Source organism: Procambarus clarkii, chromosome 55, assembly GCF_040958095.1.
Source record: "Procambarus clarkii isolate CNS0578487 chromosome 55, FALCON_Pclarkii_2.0, whole genome shotgun sequence".
In the NCBI taxonomy this organism is placed as follows: domain Eukaryota; kingdom Metazoa; phylum Arthropoda; class Malacostraca; order Decapoda; family Cambaridae; genus Procambarus; species Procambarus clarkii.
Window position 1 is genome coordinate 11,518,840 of NC_091204.1, and position 17,500 is coordinate 11,536,339.

Consider the following 17,500-nt stretch of genomic DNA (forward strand, 5'->3'; position numbering starts at 1 on the left):
CGGGTGTTGTAGGTAGCAACAGCCCAGTGGGTCACTAGACTATAGAGGTCTGGGCCACCTGACAGTGCCCAACCAGTTCCACACACACACAGGGATTATTTACACCACAAGAGGGAGACAATATAGTTTTGTCTTGTATCCTGTTCCGTCTCTCTCTGTCCCTTCCCTTCCAGTGACCGACCCCCTTCAACACTATGGGGGAGGGGCTCATCTACTAGCACACAGGTCTAATCTACCAGCATATAGCCCTGATCTACCAGCATATATCCCTCATCTACCAGTATATAGCCCTGATCTACCAGCATATAGCCCTGATCTACCAGCATATAGCCCGATCTACCAGCATATAGCCCTGATCTACCAGCATATAGCCCTGATCTACCAGCATATAGCCCTGATCTACCAGCATATAGCCCTGATCTACCAGTATACAGCCCTGATCTACCAGCATATAGCCCTCATCTACCAGCATATAGCCCTCATCTACCGGCATATAGCTCTGATCTACCAGCATATAGCCCTGATCTACCAGCACATAGCCCTGATCTACCAGCATATAGCCCTGATCTACCAGTATACAGCCCTGATCTACCAGCATATAGCCCTGATCTACCAGCATATAGCCCTGATCTACCAGCATATAGCCTCATCTACAAGCATATAGCCTCATCTACCAGCACATAGACCCCATCTACCAGCATATAGCCTCATCTACCAGCACACAGACCCCATCTACCAGTATACAGCCCTCATCTACCAGCACAGACCCCATCTACCAGTATACAGCCCTCATCTACCAGCACACAGACCCCATCTACCAGTATACAGCCTCATCTACCAGCACACAGACCCCATCTACCAGCATATAGCCCTCATCTACCAGCATATAGCCTCATCTACCAGCACACAGACCCCATCTACCAGTATACAGCCCTCATCTACCAGCACACAGACCCCATCTACCAGTATATAGCCCTCATCTACCAGCATACAGCCCCATCTACCAGCATATAGCCTCATCTACCAGCACACAGACCCCATCTACCAGTATATAGCCCTCATCTACCAGCACACAGACCCCATCTACCAGTATATAGCCCTCATCTACCAGCATACAACCCCCATCTACCAGTATACAGCCCTCATCTACCAGCACACAGACCCCATCTACCAGTATATAGCCCTCATCTACCAGCATACAGCCCTCATCTACCAGCATATAGCCTCATCTACCAGCACAGACCCCATCTACCAGTATATAGCCCTCATCTACCAGCATATAGCCTCATCTACCAGCACACAGACCCCATCTACCAGTATACAGCCCCAACATGGAGAATACATCACATACAGCTGCCCCCAAAGTTCCAGATAATACGCATTGCAAAACAGAAACCCCAGACCCCTACAGCTGGTGGCCAGCCACTAGTGGACAGTCGGGGATTGAACTCGGACCTGCAGGAAGCCAGACCGTCGCTCTACCCTCCAGCAGCAGCAGCTACTAATTGCTAGTATGGTGCCGCCTCAAGCCGCCATCTTGTCTCTCTTGGGCGACAAATGTTAGAATTATTTTAGCGTTGAAGCCTTGTATATGTTGATGATGGGTACCTGTGGGCTGGGGGAGGGCTGGGGGAGGGCTGGGGGAGGGCTGGGGGAGGGCTGGGGGCAGGCTGAGGGGAGGGCTGGGGGCAGGCTGGGGGCTGGCTGGGGGGAGGGCTGGGGGGAGGGCTGGGGGGAGGGCTGGGGGGAGGGCTGGGGGAGGGCTGGGGGAGGGCTGGGGGGAGGGCTGGGGGGAGGGCTGGGGGGAGGGCTGGGGGGAGGGCTGGGGGGAGGGCTGGGGGAGGGCTAAGGGAGGGCTGGGGGGAGGGCTGGGGGAGGGCTGGGGGAGGGCTGGGGGAGGGCTGGGGGACGGGCTGGGGGACGGGCTTTGGGGAGGGCTGGGGGAGGGCTGGGGGGGCTGGGGGAGGGCTGGGGGGAGGGCTGGGGGAGGGCTGGGGGAGGGCTGGGGGAGGGCTGGGGGGAGGGCTGGGGGGAGGGTTGGGGGAGGGCTGGGGAGAGGGCTGGGGGACGGGCTGGGGGGAAGGCTGAGGGCAGGCTGAGGGGAGGGCTGAGGGCAGGCTGAGGGACGGGCTGGGGGGAAGGCTGAGGGCAGGCTGAGGGGAGGGCTGAGGGCAGGCTGGGGGGCAGGCTGGGGGCTGGCTGGGGGACGGGCTGGGGGCAGGCTGAGGGACGGGCTGGGGGGAAGGCTGAGGGCAGGCTGAGGGGAGGGCTGAGGGCAGGCTGAGGGACGGGCTGGGGGGAAGGCTGAGGGCAGGCTGAGGGGAGGGCTGAGGGCAGGCTGGGGGCTGGCTGGGGGACGGGCTGGGGGGAAGGCTGAGGGCAGGCTGAGGGGAGGGCTGAGGGGCAGGCTGAGGGACAGGCTGGGGGCAGGCTGAGGGACAGGCTGGGGGGCAGGCTGGGGGGACAGAACACCCCCCACACAACACCCCCGACGGCCCATACTCTGAAGCACTCAATGACCCAATTAATCAACGGACTGAACCACTGATTTTCCGGTGGTGGGTCCCGGTGGTGGGCCCCAGTGGTGGGTCGCCCACCTGTGGCACGTGCTCCACTGCACCCACCTGACCAGGTGGGGCCCCTGGGCCCCCCTCAGGTGAACCCAGGCGAGGTACAGCTCACTCTAGTCAACTCACCGGCAACTTTCAGGTTGGGCAGTCACATCATTAGTCGCTACACACCTATGGTCACCCAGGTGCTGTGCTGGCTCAGTGCTGTCACCTGGATACTACCACCTGGGTGTCTGGTAGACACGAGAGTTAAGGGTGGGAGACATGATCACTACATACAAGATCCTCAGAGGAATTGATAGGGTAAACAAGGATAAACTATTCAACACTGGTGGGACGCGAACAAGGGGACACAGGTGGAGACTGAGTACCCACATGAGCCACAGAGACGTTAGAAGGAACTTGTTCAGTGTGGGAGTAGTTAACAGAACACATTGGGCAGTGATGTGGTGGAGGCTGACTCCATACACAGTTTATAATGTAGATATGATAGAGCCCAATAGGCTCAGGAACCTGTACACCAGTTGATTGACAGTTGAGAGGCGAGACCAAAGAGCCACAGCTCAACCCCAGCAAGCACAACTAGGTGAGTACATAACAACATACGAATCAAAGTAACTTGAATCAATAATTTCATAAATCATTCATCTTGAAAAACATAAATTAATACATATTTCCCAACATGGTTTTAGCGAAGCTTTTGACACATTGGAACACTGAAAATCCGGCCCATTAACTTTATGTCTCCTACAGATCTATTCCATTCTACGCTACATCTGATTTGCTTGTGATCAATGTTCTCACTGCCCTATTTCAATATCATTTGTGTTTGTCTGTTAGTTAACGCTTAAATCTAAAATATTACCCGCGTTGGTTCCTTAATGTGTTGGCTAAGAAAGCAATCCTCAATTAATTCTAGAAAAAAAATTAGATTTTTAGCTTTTTTCTTTAATTCTAGCCAAATAGTTTCTGTGTGTGGCTCAGTTTTGATTCCCTCTTTGAGACTACATTTCAAATTGTCCCTATCTTGGGGTTATCTTGGGGTTATCTTGGGGTTATCTTGGGGTTATCTTGGAGTTATCTTGGGGTTATCTTGAGGTTATCTTGGGGTTATCTTGGGGTTATCTTGGGGTTATCTTGGGGTTATCTTGGGGTTATCTTGAGGTTATCTTGAGGTTATCTTGGGGTTATCTTGGGGTTATCTTGGGGTTATCTTGATATGATTTCGGGGCTCAGCGTCCCCCGCAGCCCGGCCCTCGACCAGGCCTCCACCCCCCCAGGAAGAAGCAGTCCGTGACAGCTGACTAACTCACAGGTACACCAATTCCCTGCTAGGTGAACAGGGGCATCAGGCTGAAAGAAACCACCACAGCCAAGCTGACTCACCTGAGCAAGCAGAAGACTGCGGCATTGAGCCCAGCGCCGCAGCTGCCGCAGCTGCGGCTTCTGTGGTCCTAGAGAGCCGGCCCCGCAAGCTGGAACCTTTAGGCCGGCCTCTCTTCCTCTGGCCTCTGACGGGGGTGGTGGTAGTGGTTGGGGCGGTGGTGGTGGGGGGAGGCGTGGTGCTGGTGCTGCTGCTGCTGGTGCTGCTGGTAGTAGTGGTGGTAGAAGCGGTTGTGCTCGCTACTGCCCCCAGTACGCCACTCGCTGCCACTGTGGAAAAGCGAACGCTTAGTACACCGTATATTCACTACATCACACATTTGTATACATAACACAGTACTAGGTAAGTGTAACGGCTGTTCAAATTGGCCGGGGGGAGTGGTCTGGGGTCTGGGATGGACATAGGCTCCTCAGGTGTCGCCATAATCCAAGAGAGACCCGCGTGGCGGGGTCTCATTCAGACCCCCACGACAATTTTTGCCCACTGCCCGCCGGCAGTCCATGTAAATATTTTATAAAACACAACAAAATTCAAGTATTTGTCTTGTAATAACAGGACAAACAATATGCATTGATCCAGGGAGAAATTCCTGATACTATTTCAGATAGTCGTACATCGGCCGTAACGGTATAAAATACGTAACTTAAATACAGTTACCACGCGCACACGCACGCATGCGCACACGCACGCATACGCACGCACGCACGCACACACACACACACACACACACACGGCTGGAGTGAGAGGGAAGGTACTCCGGTGGATACAGGAGTACCTAAGCAACAGGAGACAACGAGTCAGTGTGAGGGGTGAGGTCTCAGATTGGCGAGACGTTACGAGTGGAGTCCCGCAGGGGTCAGTCCTTGGACCTATACTGTTTCTGATATATGTAAATGATCTCCCAGAGGGTATAGAATCGTTTCTCTCAATGTTTGCCGAGGATGCAAAAATTATGAGGAGGATTGAAACAGGATGATAGTAGGAGGCTACAAGATGACCTGGACAGACTGAATGAATGGTCCAACAAATGGCTGTTGAAGTTCAACCCGAGTAAATGCAAAGTAATGAAACTAGGCAGTGGAAACAGGAGGCCAGGCACAGGATACAGAATAGGAGATGAAGTACTTAATGAAACAGACAGAGAGAAAGATCTAGGAGTTGATATCACACCAAACCTGTCTCCTGAAGCCCACATAAAGAGAATAACGTCTGCGGCATATGCGAGGCTGGCTAACATCAGAACGGCGTTCAGGAACCTGTGTAAGGAATCATTCAGAATCTTGTACACCACATATGTAAGACCAATCCTGGAGTATGCGGCCCCAGCATGGAGCCCGTACCTTGTCAAGCACAAGACGAAGCTGGAAAAAGTCCGAAGGTATGCCACTAGACTAGTCCCAGAACTAAGAGGCATGAGTTACGAGGAAAGGCTGCGGGAAATGCACCTTACGACACTGGAAGACAGAAGAGTAAGGGGGGACATGATCACAACCTACAAAATCCTCAGAGGAATTGACAGGGTAAACAAGGATGAACTATTCAACACTGGTGGGACGCGAACAAGGGGACACAGGTGGAGACTGAGTACCCACATGAGCCACAGGGACGTTAGAAAGAACTTGTTCAGTGTGGGAGTAGTTAACAGAACACATTGGGCAGTGATGTGGTGGAGGCTGACTCCATACACAGTTTATAATGTAGATATGATAGAGCCCAATAGGCTTAGGAACCTGTACACCTGTTGATTGACAGTTGAGAGGCGGGACCAAAGAGCCACAGCTCAACCCCCGCAAGCACAACTAGGTGAGTACACACACACAAGAGGGCTCGGTGGCTGAGTGGACAGCGCTCTAGACTCGTGAACCCAGGGACCGGGGTTCGATCCCGGCAGCCGGCGTAAAAACAAATAGGCAGATTTTCTTTCACCCTGATGCTCCTGTTCACCCAGCAGTCAATAGGTATAACTGGGAGTTAGACAGCTGCTACGGGTGTGTGTGGAAAAAAAATCACACATTAGTTAGTAACAGTTGATTGACTTCCAGTCAATCAACTGTTTGACAGTTGATTGACAGTTGCGAGGCGGGACCAGAGAGCCAGAGCTCAACCCCCCAAGCAAGCCCAACTATAGTAATAGCTGATTTCGGGGATAATTGACATATTTTAAAAGTGTAGATAGACTCCCAGGACTTTCCCCCCCCTGGTGGTGGTGGGGGAGGGGGGGGGGCGTCACCCCCTCTTCAGCACCCCCCCACAGGCATCCCAATCATGCATCACGCCCCCCCAATCCCCCGGCCAGCTTTTAACGTGATTGGATAACGGGTAATCGAGCAGAGACCCGCTGAGCCAAAGGGATGACCTCCTATAACAGCCAGAGAGAGGGAGGGGGGCGTGGGGGGGCGTGGGGGGCGTGGGGGGGCGGGGGGTCGTGGGGGGCGTGGGGGGCGTGGGGGGGCGGGGGGGGGGGCGGATATATCAGCATATAAACATTCACAAAGTCTATCACCGGGACAGAGGATCGAAGGAGGACTCCATCTCGCTAAGCGAAACGTGATTCCACTCAGCCAGATACATCGGGTAAACCCGCGAAATCCTTCACAGGCAAAGCCACAGTCAGCGAGAAGACTGTGTTATCTTGAGTTGATTTCGGGGCTCAGTGTCCCCGCGGCCCGGTCCTCGACCAGGCCTCCACACCCCCCTAGGAAGAAGCAGCCTGTGACAGCTGACTAACTCCCAGGTACCTATTTACTGCTAGGTGAACAGGGGGCATCTGGGTGAAAGAAACTTAGCCCATTTGTTTCTCGCCCGGGATCGAACCCGGGACCACAGGATCACGTGAACAGCGTGCTGTCCGCTCAGCCACCGGCCCCTATGTGTGTGTGTATATACCTGACTTAACAGTGACTAACTGTGTATATCTGACTTAACAGTGACTGTGTATATCTGACTTAACAGTGACTAACTGTGTATATCTGACTTAACAGTGACTGTGTATATCTGACTTAACAGTGACTAACTGTGTATATCTGACTTAACAGTGACTGTATATCTGACTTAACAGTGACTGTATATCTGACTTAACAGTGACTGTATATCTGACTTAACAGTGACTGTATATCTGACTTAACAGTGACTGTATATCTGACTTAACAGTGACTGTGTATATCTGACTTAACAGTGACTGTGTATATCTGACTTAACAGTGACTGTGTATATCTGACTTAATAGTGTGTATACCTGACTTAACAGTGACTGTGTATACACCTGCCTTAACAGTGACTGTGTATATCTGACTTAACAGTGACTGTGTATATCTGACTTAACAGTGACTGTATATACAGGACTTAACAGTGACTGTGTATATCTAATTTAAGTGACTGTGTATATCTGACTTAATAGTGTGTATACCTGACTTAACAGTGACTGTGTATATACCTGACTTAAATGCCGGAAAACACACACATACACATATAACATTAATATAGCATTAAGTCAGATATATACATATCAAACCCCCCTCCCCCCACCCTCCCCCACACATACACCTGGCCACACAGTACACACCCGCCACCAGGTGTGTAGGGTGAGTGTGGAGCCAGATGTGTGGCAGCAGCACACACAGACACACACACACACACACACCTGGCCACACAGTACACACACCCCCTGCACCAGGTGTGTAGGGTGAGTGTGGAGCCAGATGTGTCACACACCTGGCCACATCTGCTCATTCAACATTCCCCGTCAAGTCTCTCAGTAGCACTAAAATGCAAAACAGGTTTGGAACCGTCTTCAGCCTCGTAATTGTCTCATGAATACTGGTCTGGCCACACCTGTAGAGCCCAGGTGTGTGTGTGTGTGTGGGTGTGTGGGGGTGAACAGGAGCATCAGGGGTGAACCCCAGGACACCTCAGGATTACGAATCCAGACCGCTGTCGACTCAGCCGTCAGGACCCTTTGGCTTATTTACACATAGGAGGGGTATAGGGGAGGAAATGGGGGTCTTACCTGGGGCTGGGGGGTTGGGGGGTCTTACCTGGGGCCAGGGGGGGTGGGGGGTAGGGGGGGTCTTACCTGGGGCTGGGGGGTAGGGGGGTCTTACTTGGGGCCAGGGGGGGCTGGGGGGTAGGGGGGGTCTTACCTGGGGCTGAGGGGTCTTACCTGGGGCCAGGGGGGCTGGGGGGAAGGGGGGGGGGCTTACCTGGGGCCAGGGGGGGCTGGGGGGGGTAGGGGGGGTCTTACCTGGGGCTGGGGGGTAGGGGGGGTCTTACCTGGGGCTGGGTGGGTTGGGGGGTCTTACCTGGGGCCAGGGGGGGCTGGGGGGTAGGGGGGGGTCTTACCTGGGGCTGAGGGGTCTTACCTGGGGCCAGGGGGGCTGGGGGGAAGGGGGGGCTTACCTGGGGCTGGGGGGGGGGGGGGTTAGGGGGCTTACCTGGGGCTGGGGGGGGTTAGGGGGGCTTACCTGGGGCCAGGGGGGCTGGGGGGTAGGGGGGGTCTTACCTGGGGCCAGGGGGGGCTGGGGGGTAGGGGGGGTCTTACCTGGGGCTGAGGGGTCTTACTTGGGGCCAGGGGGGCTGGGGGGTAGGGGGGGTCTTACCTGGGGCTGGGGGGGTAGGGGGGTCTTACCTGGGGCCAGGGGGGCTGGGGGGTAGGGGGGGTCTTACCTGGGGCTGGGGGGTTAGGGGGGCTTACCTGGGCCTGGGGGGGTTAGGGGGTTAGGGGGGGGCTTACCTGGGGCTAGGGGGGAGGGGGGAAGGGGGGGGGTCTTACCTGGGGCTGGGGGGGTTAGGGGGGTCTTACCTGGGGCAGGGGGCGCAACTGGCGACTCGACATCAACCACCAAGAAGCCATCGTTACTCACGTCATCCATCAATAGGCTGGTGGTTACAGACACCTGTAGGGGGTAATTTTGTTGTATTATACATCTTTGTTTTAACAGCTGTATTACTCATCTCTCAACACCTACAACACCAATAGGCTCAAGAACCTGTACACCAGTTGACTGACAGTTGAGAGGCGGGACCAAAGAGCCAGAGCTCAACCCCCTCACAGCAAGCACAACTAGGTGAGTACACACACACGCACGCACGCGCACGCACGCACACACACGCACAAACAGCGTAATCCCTCATAAATTCTCTTTCCAGGACAGCGGAAAAAATTACAGATCAATCCGGGCAGAAATTCGGATTATTCCCCGCCCAAACGTCTTTGGTGGTCTTGGAGGGGGGGGGGGGGGGTGGGGGAGGCCTAGGAGGGGGGTGGGGGGGGAGAGGGGGGATTATCTCCCCCCCCCTCTCCCAATCTTTCAAGGCCTACTCTACCCACAGGAATTACAATTTAAACTGCTCAATTACAAATTTTAAATTTTCATGTACGCCACTCCCCAATAGGAAGAAAACCCGGTGGGGGTTGCACATGCTGTCACGCGGTTAAAATTAATTTGATATGGGCTATCTTTTGGGGGGTTAGGTTATAATATATAGCTACCACTACTGCGCGTGTAACTGGCGCCATTGGCGTAGAGAACGAGTATTGGCGTTATCAGCAGTCTAAGGGTTAAGAGCCAACGCTCGCAGGCGCACTTATACACACACATACATACGCGCGCGCACACACACAGACACACACACACACACACGCACACACACACACACACACACACACACACACACACACACACACACACACACACAGACACACACACACACACACATAGAGACACACACACACACACACACACATAGACACACACACACACACACACACACACACACACACACACACACACACACACACACACACACACAGACACACACACACACACACACACACACATAGAGACACACACACACACACACAGACACACACACACACACACACACACACACACACACATAGAGACACACACACACACACACATAGAGACACACACACACACACACACATAGAGACACACACACACACACACACATAGAGACACACACACACACACACATAGAGACACACACACACACACACACACAGACACACACACACACACACACACACACACACATAGAGACACACACACACACACACAGACACACACACACACACACACACACACACACACATAGAGACACACACACACACACACATAGAGACACACACACACACACACACATAGAGACACACACACACACACACACATAGAGACACACACACACACACACACACACACACACACACACACACACACACACACACACATGTGGTGGAGGCTGACTCCATACACAGTTTCAAATGTAGGTATGATAGAGCCCAGTAGGCTCAGGAATCTGTACACCAGTTGATTGACAGTTGAGAGGCGGGACCAAAGAGCCAAAGCTCAACCCCCGCAAGCACAATTAGGTGAGTACAATTAGGTGAGTACACACCAGGGGACTGACAAGCGGCAGCCACCACACCACCATACCAGCATGATTGTGGATAGAGAGTAGGGGGGAGATTGTAGGAGGATAGGAAGCTGAACAGGACGTTAAGAAAGACATCCCCTGGACAAATCTAGACATAATGGCTCCCAGCTCAGCTGGACGCTTCTCCCACGGATTCCTGAGACCATGGGCGGGCGTGGGCGGCCTCTCTGACCCCCACCTACAAGGGGCACTCAACCCATGTGGGCGTGGGCGGCCTCTCTGACCCCCACCTACAAGGGGCACTCAACCCATGTGGGCGTGGGCGGCCTCTCTGACCCCCACCTACAAGGGGCACCCAACCCATGTGGGCGTGGGCGGCCTCTCTGACCCCCACCTACAAGGGGCACCCAACCCATGTGGGCGTGGGCGGCCTCTCTGACCCCCACCTACAAGGGGCACCCAACCCATGTGGGCGTGGGCGTACTAGCCGGCCCTATCACCATACGAGTCCAACATAAGCACCAAATTCCTGCTTTTGTTCGGCGCGCCGCGGCATTCAAATGATATGGGAAGGAAGGAGGGGGTTTTGGGGGGGATATTGGGGGGCATTGTGTAGAGGGGGGTGTAGGGAGGCATGGGGAGGGGGGCGTCGTGGGGGTGTAGGGAGGCATGGGGAGGGGGGCGTCGTGGGGGTGTAGGGAGGCATGGGGAGGGGGGGGGCGTCGTGGGGGTGTAGGGAGGCATGGGGAGGGGGGGGGGCAGTAATGCCTGGCATGCGTTAGTCAATTGTTTAGTTTAATGGTGCGCCGACCCGTGGGGAGTACGCCCTGCCAGTCATCCCAGACACGTGTAATGTTAATGGGGAAATTTGGAAGGGGAAAATAGTGCTTTACAATGATGTCTTGAGCCTCATGGCTACACCAACATGGCTACACCAACATGGCTACACCAGCTACACCACCATGGCTACACCACCATGGCTACACCACCATGGCTACACCAGCTACAACACCATGGCTACACCACCATGGCTACACCAGCTACACCACCATGGCTACACCACCATGGCTACACCAGCTACACCACCATGGCTACACCAGCTACACCACCATGGCTACACCAACATGGCTACACCAACATGGCTACACCACCATGGCTACACCACCATGGCTACACCAACATGGCTACACCAGCTACACCACCATGGCTACACCAGCCACACCAACATGGCTACACCAACATGGCTACACCACCATGGCTACACCAGCTACACCAACATGGCTACACCACCATGGCTACACCAACATGGCTACACCACCATGGCTACACCAACATGGCTACACCAACATGGCTACACCAGCTACACCACCATGGCTACACCAGCTACACCAACATGGCTACACCAACATGGCTACACCACCATGGCTACACCACCATGGCTACACCAGCTACACCAACATGGCTACACCACCATGGCTACACCAACATGGCTACACCAGCTACACCACCATGGCTACACCAGCTACACCAACATGGCTACACCACCATGGCTACACCAGCTACACCAACATGGCTACACCACCATGGCTACACCAGCTACACCACCATGGCTACACCAGCTACACCACCATGGCTACACCAGCTACACCACCATGGCTACACCAGCTACACCACCATGGCTACACCAGCTACACCACCATGGCTACACCAACATGGCTACACCAACATGGCTACACCACCATGGCTACACCAGCTACACCACCATGGCTACACCAGCTACACCACCATGGCTACACCAGCTACACCACCATGGCTACACCAGCTACACCAACATGGCTACACCAGCTACACCAACATGGCTACACCAGCTACACCACCATGGCTACACCAGCTACACCACCATGGCTACACCACCATGGCTACACCACCATGGCTACACCAACATGGCTACACCAACATGGCTACACCACCATGGCTACACCAGCTACACCACCATGGCTACACCAGCTACACCACCATGGCTACACCAGCTACACCACCATGGCTACACCAGCTACACCAGCTACACCAACATGGCTACACCAGCTACACCACCATGGCTACACCAGCTACACCAACATGGCTACACCACCATGGCTACACCAGCTACACCACCATGGCTACACCAACATGGCTACACCACCATGGCTACACCACCATGGCTACACCAACATGGCTACACCAGCTACACCACCATGGCTACACCAGCTACACCACCATGGCTACACCAGCTACACCAACATGGCTACACCAGCTACACCAACATGGCTACACCAGCTACACCACCATGGCTACACCACCATGGTTACACCAACATGGCTACACCACCATGGCTACACCACCATGGCTACACCAGCTACACCAACATGGCTACACAACCATGGCTACACCAGCTACACAACCATGGCTACACCAGCTACACCACCATGGCTACACCAGCTACACCACCATGGCTACACCAGCTACACCACCATGGCTACACCAGCTACACCACCATGGCTACACCAGCTACACCACCATGGCTACACCACCATGGCTACACCAGCTACACCAACATGGCTACACCAGCTACACCACCATGGCTACACCAACATGGCTACACCAGCAACACCACCATGGCTACACCACCATGGCTACACCAGCTACACCACCATGGCTACACCAGCTACACCATGGCTACACCAACATGGCTACACCACCATGGCTACACCAGCTACACCACCATGGCTACACCACCATGGCTACACCAACATGGCTACACCACCATGGCTACACCAGCTACACCACCATGGCTACACCACCATGGCTACACCACCATGGCTACACCAACATGGCTACACCAACATGGCTACACCACCATGGCTACACCAGCTACACCACCATGGCTACACCAACATGGCTAAACCACCATGGCTACACCAGCTACACCACCATGGCTACACCAACATGGCTACACCAGCTACACCACCATGGCTACACCAGCTACACCAACATGCTTACCACCAGGCTACACCACCATGGCTAACCAGCTACACCAACATGGCTACACCACCATGGCTACACCAACATGGTACACAACATGGCGTACACCACCATAGGCTACACCAACATGGCCTACACCAGCTACACCAACATGGCTACATCAACCATGGCTACACCAACATGCTACACCAACATGGCTAACCAGCTACACCAACATGGCTACATCACCATGGCTACACCACCATGGCTACACCAACATGGCTAACACCACCATGGCTGACAACCATGGCTACACCAACATGGCTACACTCAGCTATAAAAAACACCAACATGGCTACACCAGCTACAACCCATGGGCTAGACCATCTACAACACCATGGCTACACAACTATGGCTACACCACCATGGCTACACCAACATGGCTACAACCACCATGGGCTACACCACCTAGGCTACAACCATGGCTACACCAACCATGGCTTACACCACCATGGCTACACCACATGGCTTACACCAGCTACACCAACATGGCTAACCACCATGGCTACAACCAACATGGCTACACCAGACTACACCACCATGGCTACACCAGCTACACCAACATGGCTTACACCACCATGGCTACACCACCATGGCTACACCACATGGCTACACCAGCTACACCACCATGGCTACACCAGCTACACCACCATGGCTACACCAGCTACACCACCATGGCTACAGCCAGCTACACCACCATGGCTACACCCAACTATGGCTACACCACCATGGCTACACCAAGCTACACCACCATGGCTACACAACACACCACATGGCTACCACCAGCTACACCACCATGGCTACACCAGCTACACACATGGACACCACAGCTACACCCAACATGGCTACACCACCATGGCTACACACCCATGGCTACACCACCATGCTACACCAACATGGCTACACCACAGCTACACCACCATTGGCTACACCACCATGGCTACACCAACATGGCTACACCACCATGGCTACACCCACCATGGCTACACCACCTGCTACACCACCATGGCTACACCACCATGGCTAACACCAGCTACACCACCATGGCTACACCAACATGGCTCACACCAGCTACACCACCATGGCTACACCAGCTACCACCACCATGGCTACACCAGCTACACCACCATGGCTACACCACCTATGGCTACACCACCATGGGCTACACCAGCCATTACTACACACATGGCTACACCAGCTACACCACCATGGCTACACCACATGGCTACACCACCATGGCTACACAGCTACACCAGCTACACCACCATGGCTACACCTACCCACCATGGCTACACCACCATGGCTACACCACCACGCTACACCACCATGGCTACACCACCATGGCTACACCACCATGGCTACACCACATGGCTACACCACCATGGCTACACCAATGGCTACACCACCATGGCTACACCACCATGGCTACACCACATGCTACACCACCATGGCTACACCACCATGGCTACACCCATGCTACACCACCATGGCTACACCAACATGGCTACACCACCATGGCTACACACATGGCTACACCAGCTACACCACCATGGCTACACCACCATGGCTAACCACCATGGCTACACCACCATGGACTACACCACCATGGCTACACCACCATGGCTACCACCACCATGGCTACACCAGCTACACCACCATGGCTACACCAGCTACACCAACATGGCTACACCAGCTACACCACCATGGCTACACCACCATGGCTACACCAACATGGCTACACCACCATGGCTACACCACCATGGCTACACCAACATGGCTACACCACCATGGCTACACCACCATGGGTACACCAGCTACACCACCATGGCTACACCAACATGGCTACACAACCATGGCTACACCACCATGGCTACACCAACATGGCTACACCACCATGGCTACACCAGCTACACCACCATGGCTACACCAGCTACACCACCATGGCTACACCAGCTACACCACCATGGCTACACCAGCTACACCACCATGGCTACACCAACATGGCTACACCACCATGGCTACACCAGCTACACCAACATGGCTACACCACCATGGCTACACCAACATGGCTACACCAACATGGCTACACCACCATGGCTACACCACCATGGCTACACCAGCTACACCACCATGGCTACACCAACATGGCTACACCAGCTACACCAACATGGCTACACCAGCTACACCAACATGGCTACACCACCATGGGCTTACACCACAATGGCTACACCAACATGGCTACACCACCATGGCTACACCACTACACCACCTGAATGGCTACACCCAGCTACACCAACATGCTAACACCAGCTACAAACAACCAGGCTACACAGCTAGACACCACCATGGCTACACCAACATGGCTACACACCTGGCTACACCCAACATGGCTACACCACATGGCTACACCACCATGGCTTACACCAGCTACCCACCATAGGCTACCCCACCATAGGCTACACCACATAGGCTACACCAGCTACACACCATGGGCTACACCAGCTACAACCCAACATGGCTATACACAACTACACCACCATGGCTACACCCATGGGCTACACCAACATGGCTACACCACCATGGCTACACCACCATGGCTACACGACTATACCACATGGCTCCACAGCTACACACCATGGGCTACAACCAACATTGCTACACCAGCTACACCACCATGGCTACACCAGCTACACCAACATGGCTACACCAACTACACCAACATGGCTACACCACCATGGCTACACCACCATGGCTACACCAGCTACACCAACATGGCTACACCAGCTACACCACCATGGCTACACCAGCTACACCACCATGGCTACACCAGCTACACCACCATGGCTACACCAGCTACACCACCATGGCTACACCAGCTACACCAACATGGCTACACCAGCTACACCACCATGGCTACACCAACATGGCTACACCAGCTACACCACCATGGCTACACCAGCTACACCACCATGGCTATACCAACATGGCTACACCACCATGGCTACACCAACATGGCTACACCACCATGGCTACACCAGCTACACCACTATGGCTACACCAGCTACACCACCATGGCTACACCAGCTACACCAACATGGCTACACCAGCTACACCAACATGGCTACACCACCATGGCTACACCAGCTACACCACCATGGCTACACCAGCTACACCACCATGGCTACACCAGCTACACCACCATGGCTACACCAGCTACACCACCATGGCTACACCAGCTACACCACCATGGCTACACCAGCTACACCAACATGGCTACACCAACTACACCACCATGGCTACACCAGCTACACCACCATGGCTACACCAGCTACACCACCATGGCTACACCAGCTACACCAACATGGCTACACCACCATGGCTACACCACCATGGCTACACCACCATAGCTACACCAACATGGCTACACCAGCTACACCAACATGGCTACACCACCATGGCTACACCAACATGGCTACACCACCATGGCTACACCAACATGGCTACATCACCATGGCTACACCACCATGGCTACACCACCATGGCTACACCACCATGGCTACACCACCATGGCTACACCAACATGGCTACACCAGCTACACCACCATGGCTACACCAGCTACACCACCATGGCTACACCAGCTACACCACCATGGCTACACCACTATGGCTACACCACCATGGCTACACCAGCTACACCACCATGGCTACACCAGCTACACCACCATGGCTACACCACCATGGCTACACCACCATGGCTACACCAGCTACACCAGCTACACCAACATGGCTACACCACCATGGCTACACCACCATGGCTACACCAGCTACACCACCATGGCTACACCACCATGGCTACACCACCATGGCTACACCACCATGGCTACACCACCATGGCTACACCAACATGGCTACACCACCATGGCTACACCACCATGGCTACACCACCATGGCTACACCACCATGGCTACACCACCATGGCTACACCAGCTACACCACCATGGCTACACCAACATGGCTACACCACCATGGCTACACCACCATGGCTACACCAGCTACACCACCATGGCTACACCACCATGGCTACACCAGCT

The 17,500-nt window shown here is 54.3% G+C and overlaps 1 protein-coding gene across 1 annotated transcript in view; it reads right to left on the reverse strand.

Moving 5' to 3' along the window:
- Positions 1–3,793: 3,793 nt before the first annotated feature.
- Positions 3,794–17,500, reverse strand: part of LOC123750855 (uncharacterized) — a 25,626-nt gene continuing 11,919 nt past the window's right edge. Inside the window, exons 4-5 of the mRNA XM_069305434.1 lie at positions 8,752–8,845; positions 3,794–4,223 (exon numbers count right to left, since the gene is read on the reverse strand). Of these exons, the coding sequence (XP_069161535.1) occupies positions 3,919–4,223; positions 8,752–8,845 (399 nt within the window). The 3' untranslated portion in view covers positions 3,794–3,918. The remainder of the gene's footprint in view (positions 4,224–8,751; positions 8,846–17,500) is intronic.